The following is a 20,079-nucleotide window of genomic DNA, read 5'->3' as shown; positions in this document are numbered from 1 at the left end:
ATTTTTAGTAGAGACAGGGCTTCATCATGTTGGCCAGGCTGGTTTCAAACTCCTGACCTCAAGTGATCCACCCGCCTCGGCCTCCCAAAGTGCCTGGATTTCAGGCGTGAGCCACCATGCCCTGCCCCAGGTACTTTTTTCATGAAATGACTTATTTGTCTCAGTGATCCTAAGTCATGCCAATTTAATTCTCACAGAAATAAAACATGGAGAATTTTAAATGGATTTTATAAGTTGCTTTCAAGCACTTTAGTTATTTTTTGTTTGTGTATATGTTGAGACCATAGATGACAAATGTGAGACAACTGAGTAGATATTTGTGACAAATGAGTAGCCACATGAGGCAAATATGTAGATATAAAGCCTCATACAAGGTGGTTCTGGCTTAAGAGAAACACTCAAGGCTTTTAAAAAGTATTGGGCTTTGAGCCGGGTGTGATGGCTCATGCCTGTAAGCCCAGCACTTTGGGAACCTGAATCGGGGATCACTTGAACTCAGGAGTTTAAGACCAACCTGGGCAATGTGGCAAAACTCTATCTCTAATAAAAATACAAAAATTAGCTGGGTGCGGTGGTGTGCACCTGTAGTCCCAGCTACTCCGGAGGCTGAGGGAGGCTGGGGCAGGAGAGTTGCTTGAGCCTGGGAGACAGAGGTTACACTGAACCGATATTGCACCACTGCACCAGAGCCCAGGCAACATGAGTGAAACCCTGTCTCAATAAAAAGTATTGGGCTTTGGTTTTATGTGAGGTCTTCAAAGAAACCACCGTCCAAGTTTTACACTATGTCTCTCTTAAAAACAATTAAAATAATAGTGTATGATTTTTTTCCTTACATGGAAAAAGCTGATTTTACAGTTAGACAAATGTATTTACTAAATAAACATATTTTGCAAATAGGACATCACACATATACCTTAATTATTTGAAAAAATCACAAAAGTATCATTTCAGTACATTTAAGTATAATTATTGCTTTTAATAAAGTTAAACTCCTAGAGAATCATTAAAGAAGGAAAGCCAGGGGCCATGAGCTAATTAATCAGCACCAGTAATTAGGTTTCAAAATTGGCTTTGTTGAGGGCTAGCTTTAGGCAAATAACTTGTTCTTAATTGCTTTTGTTCCTTATATATAAAATAGAAATAATAATAATAATTATCCATACTATGTTACAGAATTAACGTGATGATAATGAGGTAATAGATGGGAAAGAACTCCAAATGGTTAACAGTACCATAAGGTAGAGTTTTAGTGTCAGAAATAGTATTTTACAATGACATGTATGGAAAACTCCTTCTTTTATAATGATGGAAATATCCTAACAGTTTTAAACATAACCCAAGAAGTAGCAGAGAAGAAAGTATACTGAAGTATACTGATCTTTTATGTTCAGATTACCATAGCTCTACTAGATATGTATGTGTATTTTAAGGCTTACAATTTGTAAACACTCCAACTATTAATAATCACATATTAAGGAATTACAAGTGGCCCTGTACGTAGGCATTATTTTCTCTTTAATCAGGTTCACTGAGTATTGGGAGACCTAAGAAAGTTAATTATCTTAACAACTACATTATTATTGCATTGTAGCAGATGTATTTTGTGGTTTTAATTTTGACGGAGGTGGAGGATGGGGGGTGGTTCTTAGGTACTTTGCATCTTTGCATTCTCTATTTTTTTTTTAAGACAAGGTCTCGCTCTGTTGCCCAGGCTGGAGTTTAGTGGCGTGATCATAGCTCACTGCAGCTTCCACCACCTGGGCTCGAGTGATCCTCCTGCCTCAGCCACCTGAGTAGCCTGGACTACAGGCATGTGCCACCATGTCCAGCTAATTTTTAACAATTTTTTTTGTAGAGATGGGGCTCACTGTGTTGCCCAAGCTGGTCTTAAACTCCTGATCACTCAAGTGATCCTCCCACCTCAGCCTCCCAAAGTGCCAGGATTACAGATGTGAGCCACCTGGCCTGCATTCTCCTTTTTGTTTCAATACAGACATTAAAATTTTAGGCCAATTTGAGTTAGATTTTTGTTATAACTGCTTTCAATTGAATTAGCTTCATAATCTGTTGATAACTGCCAAGAAGCCAGAGTAATGTAAAGGGGAAAGAGTAGGGTTTTGTGTTAGATTGTGTTTGGATTATTACTCCACTACTTACTGGGTATTTAATTTCTTTGACCTTCAGGCTGGGCACAGTGGCTCATGCCTGTAATCCCAGCATTTGGAGAGGCCCAGGTGGGCAAATCAGCCTGAGGTCAGGAGTTCAAGACCAGCCTGGCCAACATGGCGAAATCACATCTCTACTAAAAGTACAAAAATTAGCTGGGCCTGGTAGTGGGCGTCTGTAATCCCAGCTACTGGGGAGGCTGAGGCATGAAAATTGCTTGAACCCGGGAGGTGGAAGTTGCAGTGAGCACAGATCATGTCATTGCACTCTAGCCTGGGTGACAAGAGTGAAACTCCATCTCAAAATAAATAAAACTGAATTATTTTAAAAAATAATAATTTCTTTGACCTTCAGTTTCTTCATTTGTAGAATAGGCATCATAGTATAGTATCTCTATTGGATTCTGGAGGTTATCATGAAAACTAAATAGGGTATTTGTCGGCTGGGTGCAGTGGCTCACACCTATAATCCCTCCACTTCGGGAGGCTGAGGCAGGAGATTCACTTGAGTCTAGGAGTTCTAGACCAGCCTGGGCAACATAGCAAAACCCCATCTCTACCAAAAATAACAAAACTTTGCCAGGTATGGTGCACGCCTGAGGTCCCAGCTACTTGGGAGGCTGAGGTGGGAGGATCACTGGAGCCCAGGAAGTAGAGGCTGCAGTGAGCTGTGATTGTACCACTGCACGCCAACCTGGGTAACAGAGCAAGACCTGGTCTCAAATAAAAATTTTTTGAAAGAAAATTTTTTTTAAAAAAAGATACGTGTCTACCTCAGTGACTGGTATGTTATTAGATGTTGAAGTAAAGTTATTCACCACTCTACCACCCCAAGCGCACTTATTCATCTATAAGTTGTGTAATATTTGTTTCCTCTTTGTCTTATGGAATCTCTTCAGGGGGGAAGAAAAAATCAGCGACTATTATGCTTTTCTTGAAACTCCGTATATAGCTGGGATGATATTCCTGCATTATGGATTCCTAGAAGTGTTTTATATGGCATCTTAAAATATTGTCCACAAAAATGACAACATTGCAATAAATGAACAGGAACATCATAAGTTAATTGCTAATATGATGAACGCATTAGTTACAGAAGTCGTTAGCTTTCTGTAGTCTTGGGATTCAGGCTTTCTTAATTCACACCACCCAGGTTTAGAGGGCCTATTACCGTTGAGTAGGATAAAGAACTTCTCTGTTGCATGAGATTCATAAAACCTAAGAATTCAATTTGGAGTTCTTTAGTTGGTCCTACTTAAAATGTACAGCTTGGTTAGATGGGAGGAAGGATCAGGTTGCTCTAGGTAGTTGAAGTCCCTTTTAAAAATAATTGCTACTCTAAAGAGAAGGAGGAATTAATGAAAGTGGTTCATAAAATCATTGATTTCTTTTATCTTTTGTTTTGACATGAAAGCAGAATGGACATTAGCAGTTACTATATATGAAGGGCATTTTGCCTGATACAACTATATTTTCTTTTTTTTTTTTTTTTTTTTTTTTTTTTTTGAGACGGAGTCTCACTCTGTTGCCCAGGCTGGAGTGCAATGGCATGATCTCACTGCCACCTCCGCCTCCCGGGTTCAAGCAATTCCCCTGCCTCAGCCTCCTAAGTAGCTGGGACTATAGGCGTGCGCCACTGCACCCAGCTAATTTTTGTATTTTTAGTAGAGACAGAATTTCACCATGTTGGTTAGGCTGGTCTTGAACTCCTGACCTCAAGTGATCCACCTGCCTTGGCTCTTAAAGTGCTAGGATTAAAGGTGTGATCAGCCATGCCCGGCACAAGTATATTTTCATGGGTTTAGTCCTCACAGTACGTCTGTGAGGTAGGTTGGTGGTATTTTCATTTTACAGAGGAGGAAATTGGGTCTCAGAGAAGTTAATTTTAAAAGTAACTTTCATGAGGGCATATGGTAACAAGTGGCAGAGCTGATATTTATTATTAGTTAACTATTTTTGCTGTTTGTATGTGTAAGGGGGTGGTATTTTTTTCATATTTTCTTACACGTAAAATGTAAAAGTATTAGACATCCATATCTAAATGTAAAAATGACATTTTTTTAAAGTCAGAAAACCAGTTTTCTTTTTTCTTTTGCTTTAGAAAGCCATAAAAACCATATTTAAATAGGATCAACTACTGTTTTTTTTTTTTTTAACATAACTGAGATTTGAACCCAGATTAATTTGGTCCCAAAGCTTATGCTAGGCCTTGGAGAGTACAAAGATGAATGAAACCTCATTCATCTTGTTGATCTTGCAGACTAATGGAAAGGATTGACATGTGAGTTCATGTAGTAATCTGTTAAAAGTTAGATAGGATTCCAGATGAGAATGACTGCTGGGGAAGATTTTTCCAAAGGAGGTAGCCTTTGAGTGAGTCAGATAGTGAAAAGTGAAATGGTGCCTAGTAGAGAAGGCATACATAGGCAGTGACAGGGTATGGAGCTAAAACCAGTCTTCTAGAATTTTTCTCTGTAAGGAATCAATAGACATTTTAAAGCAGAGAGGAATGAAAGAATAGAATAACGATAATGGTAATAGTTTAAGAAGCATTCTGGGCCAGGTGTGGTAGCTCACGCCTGTAACCCTACCACTTCGGGAGGCCGAGACGCGTGGATCACTTGAGGTTAGGAGTTTGAGACCAGTATGGCCAAGATGGTGAAACCCTGTCTCTATTAAAAATAACAAAAATTAGCCGAGCATGGTGGCCAATGCCTGTGATCCCAGCTACTTGGGAGGCTGAGGCAGGAGAATAGCTTGAACCCTGGAGGTGAAGTTTGCAGTGAGCCGAGATCACACCACTGCACTCCAGCCTGGGCGACAGAGTGAGACCCTGTCTCAAAAAAAAAAAAGCATTCTGAAGGAGATGCTAAGGGTGGTTGGTGTTGCAGATGCAGGGAACTGTAGCTGGTTTTTTCCTCTTAAAGATCACTCAGGAGGAGGAAGAGGAGGGAAAAAAAAGCTTACTCAAATAATGAAGGCTCTCTATTCACATGCAATCACTTAGTCTTAGTGACATTATTAACATAATTATTCCATATACAAGAAACATCTTTTAATTTAAACATATTTCCCATTAAAACCACCTATTCAGCTTTCATGTAAATCTTGTAAAGAGATGTTTCAATATTTAGTGTGAATATTTTGTTAATTAGATGTAGTGGAAAATGACGCTTTGATGGGCAAAATTGCTGTTCAAATGATCTTGAAATGAAGTTTTTAAAGCAATTTTTATATACTGTTTATTATTTAGCAATACATACTTATCATAGAAATTTAAGAACCTAAGTAATACAAAGAAAGTAAGGATTACCTTTAATTAAGAACCTAAGTAATACAAAGAAAGTAAGGATTACCTTTAATCAATAAACAAAGATAAACTTTTGGAGGGAGTATATACCATTCCAGTCACTACGTAAGGTTTTAATATTCAGATTCTAGGGTTCTGATCAATCAAAGGTTATTTTTCGCACTTCTGTAAATTAAGAAAAAATGTTCTATCTTTACATATTTTAGTGACTGAATTACCATGGCGTAATTGAGAGTTTGGATTTATTATGGTACATTCCGATTTCTATTTAATATATAAGATACCTGATTAAAATTTCAGACTATTTGATTAAATACTAACAATACAGGCTGCTATTACTCTTGTCTTGCTACCAATTAGACATTTCTCAGAATGCTAAAGCAAGAAGGAACCTTAAAAACTTATCTGGTTGGCAGCGCCCCGTGACTCATGCCTGTAATCCCAGCACTTCGGAGGTCAAGGCGGGCGGATCAGGAGGTCAGGAGATGGAGACCATCCTGGCTAACATGGTGAAACCTTGTCTCTACTAAAAATACAAAAAATTAGCTGGGTGTGATGGCATGTGCCTGTAGTCCCAGCTACTTGGGAGGCTGAGGCAGAATCGCTTGAATCTGCGAGGGGGAGGTTGCAGTGAGCCGAGATTCCGCCACTGCACTCCAGCTTGGGTGAGACGCCGTCTCAAAAAAAAAAAAAAAAAAATTCTTGTTTACCTTCTCATGTTACAAATGTAGATGCCTTTCTTTCAAGCTTTTGTTTCCAGTGACATACTAGTTTAGGTTTTCTTTCGTTAAGCTCTCGCTTGATTGCAGTCTTCTTTCTTTCAGGTCAGACTGTTTGTCCGTCTTTCGGCCAATGGTACAAAAAAAAAGGAAACTGAAGAGAGGAGATAGCATATGCCAGAGAAGTAGAAAGAGCCATTGTATGTCTGGGTATAATCATATAACCAGCCTGGAAGGAAGGAATGATTTGTGTTAGGGAAGGAAATTTTGCCATTAGTAGTTCTCAGCCATGAATAGCTCCTCAAAGCAAGGAGCCTCCTGTATTGTGACCCATTCTAACTTAGTGAAGCTTCTTAGCTGTCCTATTTTTCACTGATGAAGCTGAATGAGCTCCACCTGACTTAGGGACTGACCCCATCTCCAATCTTACAGTGGAAGTTGGAGAAAATTAGGGACACATACCATTTTATTTTACCATGAATTTTATTAGAAGACCACTATTATGAAGAAAATAATCATAAATTACTATTTTCCAAAGAAAAAAAGAAGTGATAATATCAGTTTTCTTTTTTCCTTTACTAAACAAACACTTGAATACTTACTATATTCCTGTTAATATTGCTAGGTGTTGAGGACATAGTAGTGAGCCAAAACAGATACGGTCCCTGCCCTCACAGAACTTCAGCGGGGAGATAGGTACCAGCCACATAAATAATATGTGATAAGTGCTATGAAGGGAAGGTGCAGGGGGCTATGAGAATATATGAGAAGAAACTGAATGCTTGATCATGTGGGTTAAACAATGACTAGTTCCACCCTGAAATCTAAATGCTTTTTTTTTTTTTTTTTGAGACAGAGCCTAGCTTTGTCACCCAGGTTGGAGTGGTGTATTGGCACAATCTCTGCTTACTGCAACCTCCACCTCCTGGGTTCAAGAGATTCTCCTGCCTCAGCCTCCCAAGTAGCTGGGATTACAGGCGCCTGCCACCATGCCCGGCTAATTTTTGTGTTTTTAGTAGAAATGGAGTTTCGCGATGTTGGCCAGGGTGGTCTCGAACTCCTGACCTCCATTGATCTGCCCATCTTGGCCTCCCAAACTGCTGGGACTATAAGCATGAGCCACTGCGCCTGGTCCTAAATGCTTTTTAAAAGCATAAGTTGGAGGGGTCCTCAAAGTCTTTTGGCTAATGGCACATACCAAAACCTAAGCAAAACCCTTTTTTTTTTTTTTTTAACTGAGTAGGTGATAGCAAAGAATATTTATGCTAAGGCACATCATTGCAAAAGTCAACACTGAAAAAGGCAAATAATGTCCTTAGTATTACCATGACAATAATTTTGACCTCCTGGACTTCCTAAAGGGTGTCAGGGATCTCTAGGGATCTGTTGACCTCACTTTGAGAAGTTCTTTTCTAAAGTGTATTATGTATATTATATCTGATCACTTATTCAAGAAATTTCAGTGCTGTATGGCAGCACAGGTCTGGGTTCCAGGGATATATCACTGAACAAAATAGATGAAAATATCTGCCCTCATGGAGCTTACATTGTGTCTTTGATTTTTCCCTTCTGTCTTAGATCATGATGCCTCACTGGAGATACAGAGTATACCCTCCCCCACCTTTTTCTTCTGGTCTGCTTGTCTCATCTCTTCTTTATTCTCTTACGGACAAAGGAGATGAGACAAGCAGACCAGAAAAAATTGACTTAATTTATTTTTGTTTTATAGCTCTGTGTTTCCTGTTATTAACGTAAACAGTAAGTGAATAGAATGTTTTATAGCCTCTTTAAGTTCAACTAACTTTGAGTTGCTTTTTACTTACTGACTCCTGTTTGATTAGTGACCTCTATTAAATGTTTCTTGGAGTTACTAGAGTGAAAACAACTAGGACAAGTCTTTGTGTTATGTTGATTGTTATTGACCAATAGATCTCTAAGAAATAGGTGACTAGTCTCTGAACTCTTGTAGACATTTCTAGAAAGGAGGGAGTATGGAAGGTAGCAGTCCTTACCCTCCCAGTCCCTTGTCATTCTTGCCTTAGTCCTGCCAACACAGCAAATATATTAAAGTGTATGTGTCTGTGTATGTATATGTGTATATATAAAACCTGTGAATTATAAAATAGTGGTCTCAGAAGTAACACCCTGGGGAAAGACTAGGAATTCTTGGATGAAAAGGCCAACAGTGCTACTAACATGTCAGGTAGGCACAGCTAAAAATAGTAAAAATGGATTGAAGAGGAAAACTGTTTATAAGCCTTTTCTTTATTTCTTTTCTTTTTTTTTTTTTAAATTTCTTACAGAGACTGGGTTTAAGTTACCCACGCTAGTCTCAAATTCCTGGCCTCAAGTCATCCTCGTGCCTTGGCCTCCCAAAGTGCTGGGATTACAGGTGTGAGCCATCTTGCCGACCAAGCCTTTCATTTTATACACAAACACATATGCGTGCCTGCGCGTACACACACACACACACACACACACACACACACTCTTTCTCTCTCTCACACACACACACTCACCTTTTTTTTGTTTTTTGAGATGGAGCCTTGCTCTGTCACCCAGTCTGGAGTGCAGTTGTGCAATCTCGGTTCACTACAACCTCCGACTCCTAGGTACAAGTGATTCTCTTGCCTCAGCCTCCTGAGTTGCTGGGATTATAGGTGCCCACCACCACACCTGGCTAATTTGTTTGTATTTTTAGTAGAGATGGGGTTTTGCCATGCTGGCCAGGTTGGTCTCAAACTCCTGATCTCAGGTGATCTGCCTGCCTCAGCCTTCTAAAGTGCTGGGATTTCACTCACTCTTAGAATGCTGTTTCTGAAACATTAAGTATTAAAATATAGTCATGTGGCACATAACAGGACAAACCTCATGAGGTTATGATACGCATTTTTACTGTATCCTTCTATGTTTAGATACATGAGTACTTTGTTTAGATACACAAGTATCTTTCAATGTTTAGATACAGTTGCCTACAGTACTCAGCACTGTAACATGCTGTATAGATTTGTGGCCTAGGAGCAATAGGCTCTACCATATAGCCTAGGTGTGTGTAGGTAGGGATACTGTTCATCTGACAACAAAATATCTAACAACACATTTCTCAGAATGTATCCCTGTTAAGTAACTCATGACTATATTTAATATGTTTTCTTACCAGGGCAGGGAATTGTTTAGCATGTTTTAGAATTATTTCTATGTATTTCCATGCAAAATTACGTGAAATAAAACCTAGATGAAATAATTGTTGTAAATCTGTTTCTCAGTCATATTTGATCATTGAGATGTTTGTATTTTTTAAATTCTAAATTAAGATCCAATTGCCATTCAATAGGATAATAGTATACAGTCGAGTATTTAGTTTTAGGATGGTATTTATACTAGCAAATAGGAGGTAAAATGTAGGATGCAGAAATACACATATGACTGATTATTTTATGAAAGTATAGTTGTTATAATCAAGCTTATATTTAAGTGGCTACTAGGTAAGTTAAATTTTGAGCTTCATTGGTATTGGAACATTTACTTTATTTGGTTGGAATAACTAGCCTTTCTCTACTGCTGAAAGTAAAAGAATTGGCCAGGCACAGTGACTTATGCCTGTAATCCCAGCACTTTGGAAAGCCAAGGCAGGCAGATCGCTTGAGCCCAAGAGTTCATGGCCAGACTGGGCAATGTGGTGAGACCCTATCTCTCCAAAAAAGAAGTAATAAAGTAGCTGGGTGTTGGCTAGGCGTGATGGCTCATGCCTATAATCTTAGCACTTTGGGAAGCCTAGGTAGAAGGATCACTTGAGCTTAGGAGTTCAAGACCAGCCTGGGCAACATAGTCAGACCTTGACCCTATTCTTTCAAAAAGTAAAATTAAATTTAGAAAAGTATTGGAAAAGAATAAAGAAAAAGTTAAAGAAAAAAAAAGTCAGGTGTCATGGCACATGTCTGTAGTCCCAGCTACTCAGGAGGCTGAGTTGGGAGGATCACTTGAGCCCAGGAGGTTAAGGCTGCAGTGAGCTGTGATTGTGCCACTGCCCTCCAGCCTGGGCAACAAAGGGAGAGCCTATCTCAAAAATTTAAAACATATAGATAGATAGATAGATAGATAGATAGATAGATAGAGAATGAGTGTCTGATTTTATTATTTTTCTGTATTTTTTTTTTTTTGTAACAGTATGAAAAATCTGTTCAGATGCACTTCTGACCCTAAACAGTTTAATGCTTCTAAGTAAAATTTTTTTTTTTTTTGAGAGGAGTCTCGCTCTGTCGCCCAGGCTGGAGTGCAGTGGCGCGATCTCCACTCACTCCCAGCTCCGCCTCCTGGATTCAAACCATTCTCCTGCCTCAGCGTCCCGAGTAACTGGGACCACAGGCATCTGCCGCCACGCCTGGCTAATTTTTTGTATTTTTAGTAGAGATGGGGGATTTCACCATGTTAGCCAGGATGGTCTCGATCTCCTGACCTCGTGATCTGCTCACAAGGAAATTATTGTTGATAGTTCAGAAGCCACTGTATTCTCACCATTTTAAATGGAAGCACACACATAAGTTGACATTGAAAAGACTAGATTCCTTTGTGGTCATAGCATAAGCATTGTGAATGTCAGAAAAAGACAAGATTACATACCAGTGGTAATCTAGGATAATGTGCATGTATCTGAATGTTCACTCTATGCCTGGTATTACTGTTTGTAGCCAGCACTCTGAGGAATAAACTGGCAGCTGATGCAGAATTATTAAGCTGAAGACCTCTGTAAGCATTTCCTCAGTGTCTACAGGCTACCTGCATCAGATTTACCTGAGATGCATGTTAATAATGTAGATTCATTGGATTCTGTCAAGCACAACTTCATCCTGGGTGGCACTCAGTTGATTCTTATGCACAGTAAAATTATTATTTAACAATAATAATTATTGTATTTGAAGTTATTAATCCAGACTCTTTTCTTATATCTATGGCTATAGGACTTGTTTTAGGCAGAAATGTCTAATAATATTTCTTGTGATAATTTAAAACAAATAGGAAGATTGGGCTGAGCTTCCTTAAACACTTGTGCAAACCAGCTTTTTTTACAGTCAGTAAAAAAGGAATAAGAATAATCATTGAAGTTAGATATTTAATATAGGATTCTGAATTCATTTTTTAAGTGTTAATACTTTAAAACTATTCCACATCATTTTATGTGTTAGGTCATACATGCTTCAAAAGGAATTTAGCATCCTGTCTAAAAAGTATTCATGCCTTCAGACATCTCAGAACTTGATTGTTAAGCCAAGTTATGAATCATTTTTATTAGGATTACTGTGTAAGTTTACTATTGGTCATCTTATTAAAACTTAACATGGCTAGGTGCAGTGGCTCACACCTGTAATCCCAGCACTTTGGGAGGCCGAGGTGGGCAGATTGCTTGAGCTCAGTAGTTCGAGACCAGCCTGGGAAACATGGTGAAATCTCATCTCTACTAAAAATAGAAAAAATTAGCTGAGCATGGTGGGACACACCTGTAGTCCCAGCTACTCGGGAGACTGAGATTGGAGAATCACTTGAACCTGGAGGTTGCAGTGAGCCAAGATTGTGCCACTGCACTCCAGCCTGGGTGACAGAGGGAGACTCCATCTCAAAACAAAAAACAAACAAAAAATTTAAGGTCCTTAATTCCAAAGTTTCTTGGTGCTAGTTCTAATAAGTGGTTGAAAATTCTGCAGGTGACTGGTCAGAGTTGAATCAGAACTCCTGTGGTTGGGTTGTAGCATAGTGGCAAATTTCCAAGGGGTGCAGAGACAATTTTTCTCTCATCCCTGGGTCCACTGGAGCCACCAGCTGGCTATTGGCAATCTTGTTCTTTTACTTTGGGTGTATTGCGCAAATACTTTCTATATGTGCCATGATCTGAAAAATCTTGGGAAACTTGGCTTAGCAAATTTAAATTTCAGGGCCTTTTAAGATGGGAATTCAGTAAAGTTTCCTTGGTAGAAATTTGCAATAAGATTTACTAGGAATGCTTCAAGTATTGGCTGTGTGCTGTAAGTTTTATAAAAAGGATCATGGTGTCTGTTAGGATTTGGAAGCTGGATTCTTTGGCCTTGCAAAGTGTATTACATAAGGGAAGGACTCCTCCTCCTCTTATTAAACCAAAATAGAGAGCTATTTGGAATTTATTTTTGATGCTTTGTAGGTATTCATCAATCTTAGGAAAACCGAATCAAAGTAAAAATCTGTAAGGCTTTGTAGTTTATGGGGAAAATAATCACTAGATACATAAAATATTTACTTTTTTTAGCCTTTTTTTCCCCCACAGAATGTATAGAGGACGGGGCTTTGCTCTGCCTTCTCACTTTCTGCCCACTCACCCGCAACCTCCAGAGTGTATTTTCCAAGTAAAATTTTAGGCCATAGAGAAATTCTCAATTGATAGGCTAAGGTGCTGATAAAACTCTAGAGGTCAGGATTGGTAGTAGTGGAGCGAGGAACAGATGGAATTTTTGTTTAATACTATATCTGAAATTGAGAATGGGATAGATAGGAAATGACCTATCATTTCATGAGGAGATGACTTTTCTGTGATAGGGGGACAGATATAAGCTTAGATGGATGAATATATATTTTAGCACTTAACTTTTTCCGTAAAACACAAACAGACTTAGTGCAAAATTACCAGTCTCACTCCATGGTATTTCTGATGAGATCGGTAAATAGTAGAGACATAAACTTCTTTAGGAGCTAGTTGACTTTAACGTATGCTGGAGTACAATTGACTTACAACTATTTGGCGTTAGAAATGATTTTTCTAGGGCTTGGTGGGGGGAAAAACAAGCGTGAAATACCTGCTTGACTTAAACTTCAACATATTTTAAAGTCATTTTATTATCCCACAGCTCAGAATGTCTTCAATTAAAGGTAAGAAAATAAGGTGATGGGCTACAGTGACTTAATCAGGTGTTCAGTTAATGAAGTAGAAGAATGCAGATTCTAATAATTCACAGTTGTAGAGGTTCTAGGCTGTTCTTAGTATGAAGTCCCGGCAGTGTATGTGGCAGAGTGAATACTGTGTCACGACCTGGTGAGTCATGTGAGGACTGTGAGTAACTTTTATCTTCTGTGTGTCCCACATAGCATTTAACAGAGTACTCTGCTAGTGATTTGGTTGACAGTTATTGAATGAATGCTAAGTTTCAAGTATTTATTTGATAGTTACTTGATTACCAGGTAATCAAGTAATTACTTATAGTGTTTTAGGGGGTTTTCAGAAGATATTTGTGATTAATTTAAATAAATGATCATATATGTATGTTAGCATAGTGTATGCATTTGTCAGTTGGGAAAGGGGGGAATATGGAGAAGTGGGGAACTGCATTCAGTTTTATTTTATAGGCAACTAATATAGTCCCTTGGTTTTATTTTAAAATGAAACTGAGCCTTGAGCATTTTGAGCTTTCATGTCAAATGCCTTGAATGGAAGAGTAGGAATTTCATGTAAGTAGCTTACATCTGCCCTGTATGTTGGAGAATGTGATTAGATATACTTGCTTTTCTGCCCAAGGCACTATTTTTGTATTTATATTGCTTTTTTGCAGGTTTACTTTTGTTAACAGGAGTCTGTGAGAAATAAGGCTTAAAATATCAATACTTCTCATTTTTCCACAGCCTTCCAAGGCTTCCATCTTTGTGCTAGTGTGTAGTTCTGGGTGCCATCTAACCCCAAAAGCAGCAGTTGGGTTTGAATGAGCTGTGTGACATTTGGTCTACACTTAGGTCTACTAACCACCCTGGGTCAGGGAACCTAGAACAATCCTAAAACTCATCTACTCCAATGCAGGCCATATTTTTTAATTAAAATTGAAATTGTTACTGAGTATTGCAAAGGAATAAGAAGGGACTTTGGGGTAGAGTGGGTGGGCAGGGCGTTGTCTTACAAAGGAGGTGTGGGGACTGGTAAGTTTTAACTTTCATCCTTTCAATCTCTCAGTTTCAGTAAAGAATTTTGTTGCTACCGTTATTTCTTAAAATCATGAAAGAAAGGTAAAAAATCGAGGTGTATAATTTTCTTGCCCATATTCTCTATATTTTAAAAAATACAAGAATAGTATATATGGGTCTATGAATTTCTTGTGCTATTTTGCTTTCCTTGAATTATTAAAATATGTTGCATAGAACTAATATTGTTTTCTTTTTTATTTTCATACAGGAAGGACAGAAATATTGTTCATGTAATGTGTTACCTTTTTTGTCTGTGTGATCTACAAGAGCATGGCTGAAATGTTACCATTTTTAAGTAGTGTTTTGACTGAAGATTATTATGAGAAGTTTTACTTTTGTTAGATTCCTAATTTAAAATGCCTATACTCTTTTATAGGAGTTTCAACTTTTGCGATTTGGTAATAACAGATTTAGGTAAGTAAAAAATGAGAATCTTATACAGTTCTGAAGATTCTAAGTTTGGTTGATAATTTAATGTTTCATCACCAGTAAACCTTTTGATTCAGTTGAAGACTCAGTTCTGCCTACATCTGCAAGAACTGAGTTGATCTGTACATCAAAATTTCTAATGTTTCTTTGGTAGTTGCTGCTGGAGTCAGAAGTTAGAAACAAATCTAATGGCCTTTGTAACGTCCTCTGTCATTTCACCGAGGAATGACTTAGAGGAACAAAGCTTTCCTGTAATTTATTTCTTCAACAGATGGTTAAGGGCACAGCATTGCAGTTAGAATCTTGTTTAAGATACTAGGAGAACGTCCTGGACTAAAAATTTCTACGTAAGCTTTAGCAATAACCTTATAACTTGCTTTGACTTTTTTGTAGAGCTTACAGAATGTATGGCTGCCTAAGTAATACTCTCTGAATTAATGGGTAAAAAAATATATTATGAGTTTTTTATCCTTACGTATGGTGCTAGGATATACTGGATTTGGGCTAACAAAAGCTTGTTAACTTTTTTTTGTCTTATTGACAGAAGTATTTTATATCTCATATTTTACATTACATAGGTGTGTGTGTGTATGAAATAAAAGTTTGAAAATAAAGTGATATATTCTGTTTTTTAATCTGCTCTGTGGTAGTCTGTTTTCATAAAAACAATGAGATCATTACCCAACAAATTTACTTCAGAACTCACATATATACCTGTAGCTTTTTCTTTTCAGGTAATGGTCTTCAGAAAACTTGCCTTGTCTTCTCGAGTATTGAACTATTTAAACATAACATTTAAACATTTTATTTTAAGAAGTATACAAAGACATATAGGACATTAAACGTGTTATAGTTTTGTCGCTTGTCTTTTTCATTTGAGTAAGATATTCTATGCCCTTGTATTTGTTACTTCCTTGTACTTTTGGCCCAATAGGCTTGAAAAGTTTCAAGGTACTACTGGGACAGCCAGTGAAGAAGGATCAAGATTGAAAAAATGCATCAGCAAACTGTGTTTGAGCTCTGTTTTCTGTATCTCAGTGTCCTGGGTACTAGCCATAGAGTAGTTGTGCAAGGTACTTCTGGTATTTGGCCTCCTTTTACTAGTCCCTATATAACAATTCTGGGCTTTACTTTATAATTCTAGCCTGCTTTCCAGGTGTGAAACGTAGGCTAAGTGTTAGATAGCATGGGAAGGGGTGTGTTCATAAATGCAAATAAGAGAGTTAGTTGCATATTTATATAAATTTTTTCTTTAGAATAAGTATACCTTAATTGAACCTCAGATAGTGGCATAGTTTTTTGTTCCCGGTACGAATTTTTTTTTAGACAGGGTCTCACTCTGTCACCCAGGCATGATCAAGGCTCACTGCCCTCATTCCTGGGCTCAAGCAATCCTCCTACCTCAGCCTCCTGTGTAGCTGGGACTACAGGTATGCACCACCACATCTGGCTGATTTTTAAAAATTTTTTTGTAGAGATGGTGCCTCACTATCTTGTCCAGGCTGGTCTGGAACTCTTGGACTCACACAATCCTCCCACCTTGGCCTCCCTAAGTGCTGAGATTATAGGCGTGAGCCACTATGCCAGGCCCTCTCAGTAACAATTCTTGTTATCCTTAGTTTATACTCCTTCCTTTAATATTTACTTTTTCTGAATCTTTTTTTTTTTTGAGATGAAATCTCGCTCTGTTGCCCAGGCTGGAGTGAAGTGGTGCAAAGTGAAGTCGGCTCATGGCAACCCCATCCCCCGGGTTCAAGCAATTCTCCTGCCTCAGCCTCCAGAGTTAGCTGGGATTATAGGTGCCTGCCACTACGTTTGGCTAATTTTTGTATTTTTAGTAGAGATGGGGTTTCTCCATGATGGCCAGGCTGGTCTCGAACTCCTGACCTCAGGTGATCCACCCACTCGACCTCCCAAAGTGCTGGGATTACAGGCGTGAGCCACTGTGCCTGGCCCCTTTCTGAGTCTTAAGAGGTATAAATTTAACATCATTATGAAACTTAATTTTTAAATAATGATAGTGAGACAAGATCAACTCCCTTCTGTCTTACTTCAGGACTAAAAGAAGCAAAAGTAGGTTTTAGGCTAAGTTCCTTTTTGTGGATGATTAGAAATGTCATAGTAATTTGTACATTGAAATACATTGAGAACCTGTGGTGTGTGAGAAACTGAAGTTTAGGTCTGTTCCCTAGAAATATTTCTGTGTGAGTATTTAAGTTTATAATAGTATTAGATTAAATGTTCAGCAAGCATAAAATGTCCAGTTAGGTAAAAGGTGAATGTAAAACTACAATTTGAATCTTAAAGTTAACTTACATATGAGAACTCCCCAAATGTTTACTGCACTTGTATATAATAATTTTCAATGGCCCCCAATAGCCTCTCCATAGAGATCTGGCCTTTAGGGCAAGTATCCTTCCATCCTTGGTACCCACAATTTGAAGGGCCTCTTTTCAAAGAAAGATACTTAAAGAACAGATAACAAGCAATCCTGGACATCCATATGGCACATCAGAAGAATAAAAGTGTCAGGCCTATACCTTTCAAGCTCTATAAAAGTGACTCATGTTTAGATACAGGATGCTAGTCATACATTGATTTTTGTTTGTTTCGTTTTTTCTTTTATAGAGACAAGGTCTCTCTGTTGCCCAGGCTGGTCTCGAACCCCTCAGCTCAAGTGATAACCCCCGCCTTGGCCTCCCAGAGTACTAGAATTACAGACGTCAGCAATTGCTCCCAGCCTTTTTTATTCTTTTTCTTTTTCTTTTCTTTTTTTTTTTTTTAAGCATCATGGGTCTTTGAGGCTCTGAAAAAACTCTGGATTGTCTCCCCCAGACAAGTAGACATAGATCCAGGGTCTGCCCTACAACTCCCAAGAATATAAGAATCTGCTTAAGGCACATCTTAAGAGAATACAAGAATCTGAGCCTTCAGATTTTCCTGCATTGGTGATGGAGTGAGTAGATATAGGAAAAGCAGAAATAATCTGTTTCTTTTAACCTGATACTGTCATTACATGTTTACCATTAATCCTGGATCAGTGTTTCCTTTTATTGCTATTGAAATTTGTTCAGAATGTGGTGAAAGGTGTTACCTGCTATAGGTGGTCCAGAAAGGACAGCCATCCCAGCAAAGAAGCTGGCAAGTCCCAAAAACCTGTTTACTGTAGAATTCCTACACAGATCAACCTGTAGGAATTAGAATTCAGTGTTAGCCACATTAAGGGTGAAATTCTATAGAGACTTCTGCCTAAAAGGGACAAATACTATTTATATAATCTCAAGCTATGAACAGTGTGACTTCTGGGGTGAGTTGGTTGGCTTTTTGCCCCCAGTATTGTGAAAGAGCTGAGGACTAATAGTGAACAGTAACTGCTAGGCAGGCAGTGTTTTCAGTTTATTAGTAAGAATACAAGTTTGTATTTTCATTTTAATTTTTTAGGTGGTTCATGGGTACTTTTTCTTCCCCAAACCTTGCTGCTTTTCCCTATTAGGAAATGATATTTACAATATGAATTGATAGTGATATTCTTTTTTTTTTTTTTTTTTTTTGAGACAGGGTCTCACTCTGTCACCCAGAGTGGAGTGCAGTTGTATGATCTTGGCTCACTGCAACCTTCACCTCCCAGGTTCAAGCGATCCTCCCACCTCAAGGGAGCTACTTCCAAGTAGCTGGGACCACAGGTGCGTGCCACCACACCTGGCTAATTTTTTTATTTTTCGTAGAGACGGGGTTTCACCACGTTGCCCAGGCTGGTCTCCAACTCCTGAGCTCCAGTGATCCACCTGCCTCTGCCTGCCAAAGTGCTGACACAGGTGTGAGCCACCACACCCGGCCAGATGGTGATATTCTTGAATCCCCTAAGGCTAGGTATCAGCCATTGGTTCGTAAGTAATCAGATAACACAAGGAGTTAATTTCAGCTTTAGGAAGCTTGATTTTTGCCTGAGCTTCGTATAATATCCTGTAGCACTTATGCTAATATTGATAGAACAGAAGTTTTCTAGGAAATCTGTTCCAGCATGTTTAGCACCTGGTTCTAAGGAGAACCCATGAAATTCCCAGGGGTTCCCAGAACACAGAAGTATTTGTAGAAGTATTTTGGTTGCATCTGGGTCAAGGACTTTGAGTCAGTTTAGGGTAAAAGTGGAGAGGAAGTATGAAACAATGGCCCTGTGAAAGTACACAGGACCAAAGCAATAACTTCAAGAGAGAAACCACACTGGTAAGGAAATCCGTTTTTCTCTGTGTTCCCAGGGATCTCTTCTTTAAGATTATGTCTTAAAAGGAGCCAAACAAGTTTCTGGAACTGAAGGAGAGGAGTGAACACAAGCCTAATCTAGGAGACTGATAAGTAAAAAGGAATCCTGCTGATCCCTTTTTTGCTTTAATTTTATTGCTGTCCCATGTGGATAGTCCTCTCACCATCCCTCCCCCGTCACACACAAGATGAGTAACTGGACAGGATATAGCTGCAGAGTTTCTAAGATGTTTGAAATGATTTTTTTAAGTTATAAAATTAATACAAAATACATATTTTGGGGAGATTGTTACTGATATTTGCTTTTACTGAATGGTTTAACAATGTTAATGAGTGTGTCTACTCACCAGTACAGGCAGTATCAATGCCAGGTAACCACCAGCAAAGATGGCAAAGCAGATGGTGTAGGTCATAAGTAGTGGAAATGTGGTGGCTAAAGGAGCAAGCAGGTTAGTGATGCCGCAGAGGATGAGGTAAGACTTGTGGTAATGATACTTCTTAATCCAGTTTTGATCAGCAACCCATCCAGAAATAATCTGACTGACCGTCTCGAGGATACCTGGAACAATATTGAAATCTTTTTATTTTCCTAGCCCCTTTGAAAAATGTGAATGCATACAGCATCATTTCCCAAGTAATATGACCTCATCCCGAGGCCAGGATATGTGAGGAAAAAAATGATTTCATTTGTGTACCAAGAAGCTCTATTATTTACTTACCTATTCCAAATACATTTAATAAAATAGCAAAAAAGTCTCCGCTAGAGTTGTGTAGAAGACCCCCGTAGTTAGGGTTTTTTTCTGATTGTGTTTGGAAAGCTTACATCATCACTACAGTGGGAATCTTTGGTTACAGAGGACCCTGGGCGCAGAAGGCCATGCAGTCTCTTTGTCTGAGAGGTCCTGCAAGTGAGAAAATGAAGTTTCTAAAAGACAAATAGACCTTCAGGTCAGTGTCTTGGGGAAATTGTATTGTAGAAGATTGGAGTATAAATAAGTCTTCTGTTAAAAAAGAGATGTTGGGACTCATAATTGTATATGAAGTTTTAGGAATTAAGTCCTCCAAAGTTTATGCTTAATTTGAAAATATGTAGTAAGTTTGGAAATGGGAGATCGTATTTTGGACCACTGCACCTGACCAAATCCCTATCTTCTAGATCAAGCATTCTGTCTTTAAACAGTTTTATGAGTAGCCAGCTAAAATAGTTGCTTTTATTTATTTA

At 38.5% G+C, this 20,079-nt stretch overlaps 1 protein-coding gene across 4 annotated transcripts in view; it reads right to left on the bottom strand.

The window, feature by feature from the left end:
• Window positions 1–5,390: 5,390 nt before the first annotated feature.
• The window catches only part of SLC16A4 (solute carrier family 16, member 4), a 31,752-nt gene continuing 17,063 nt past the window's right edge, over window positions 5,391–20,079 (bottom strand). For all 4 annotated transcript variants that reach the window (XM_011969949.1, XM_011969952.1, XM_011969950.1 and 1 more), the window contains 2 exons: window positions 17,692–17,785; window positions 5,391–6,426 (listed from right to left, as the gene is read on the bottom strand). In XM_011969949.1, the coding sequence (XP_011825339.1) occupies window positions 6,299–6,426; window positions 17,692–17,785 (222 nt within the window). In that variant the 3' untranslated portion in view covers window positions 5,391–6,298. The remainder of the gene's footprint in view (window positions 6,427–17,691; window positions 17,786–20,079) is intronic.

This window comes from Mandrillus leucophaeus, unplaced genomic scaffold, assembly GCF_000951045.1.
Source record: "Mandrillus leucophaeus isolate KB7577 unplaced genomic scaffold, Mleu.le_1.0 Scaffold921, whole genome shotgun sequence".
Lineage (NCBI taxonomy): Eukaryota > Metazoa > Chordata > Mammalia > Primates > Cercopithecidae > Mandrillus > Mandrillus leucophaeus.
This window is presented reverse-complemented; position numbering and strand designations above follow the sequence as displayed.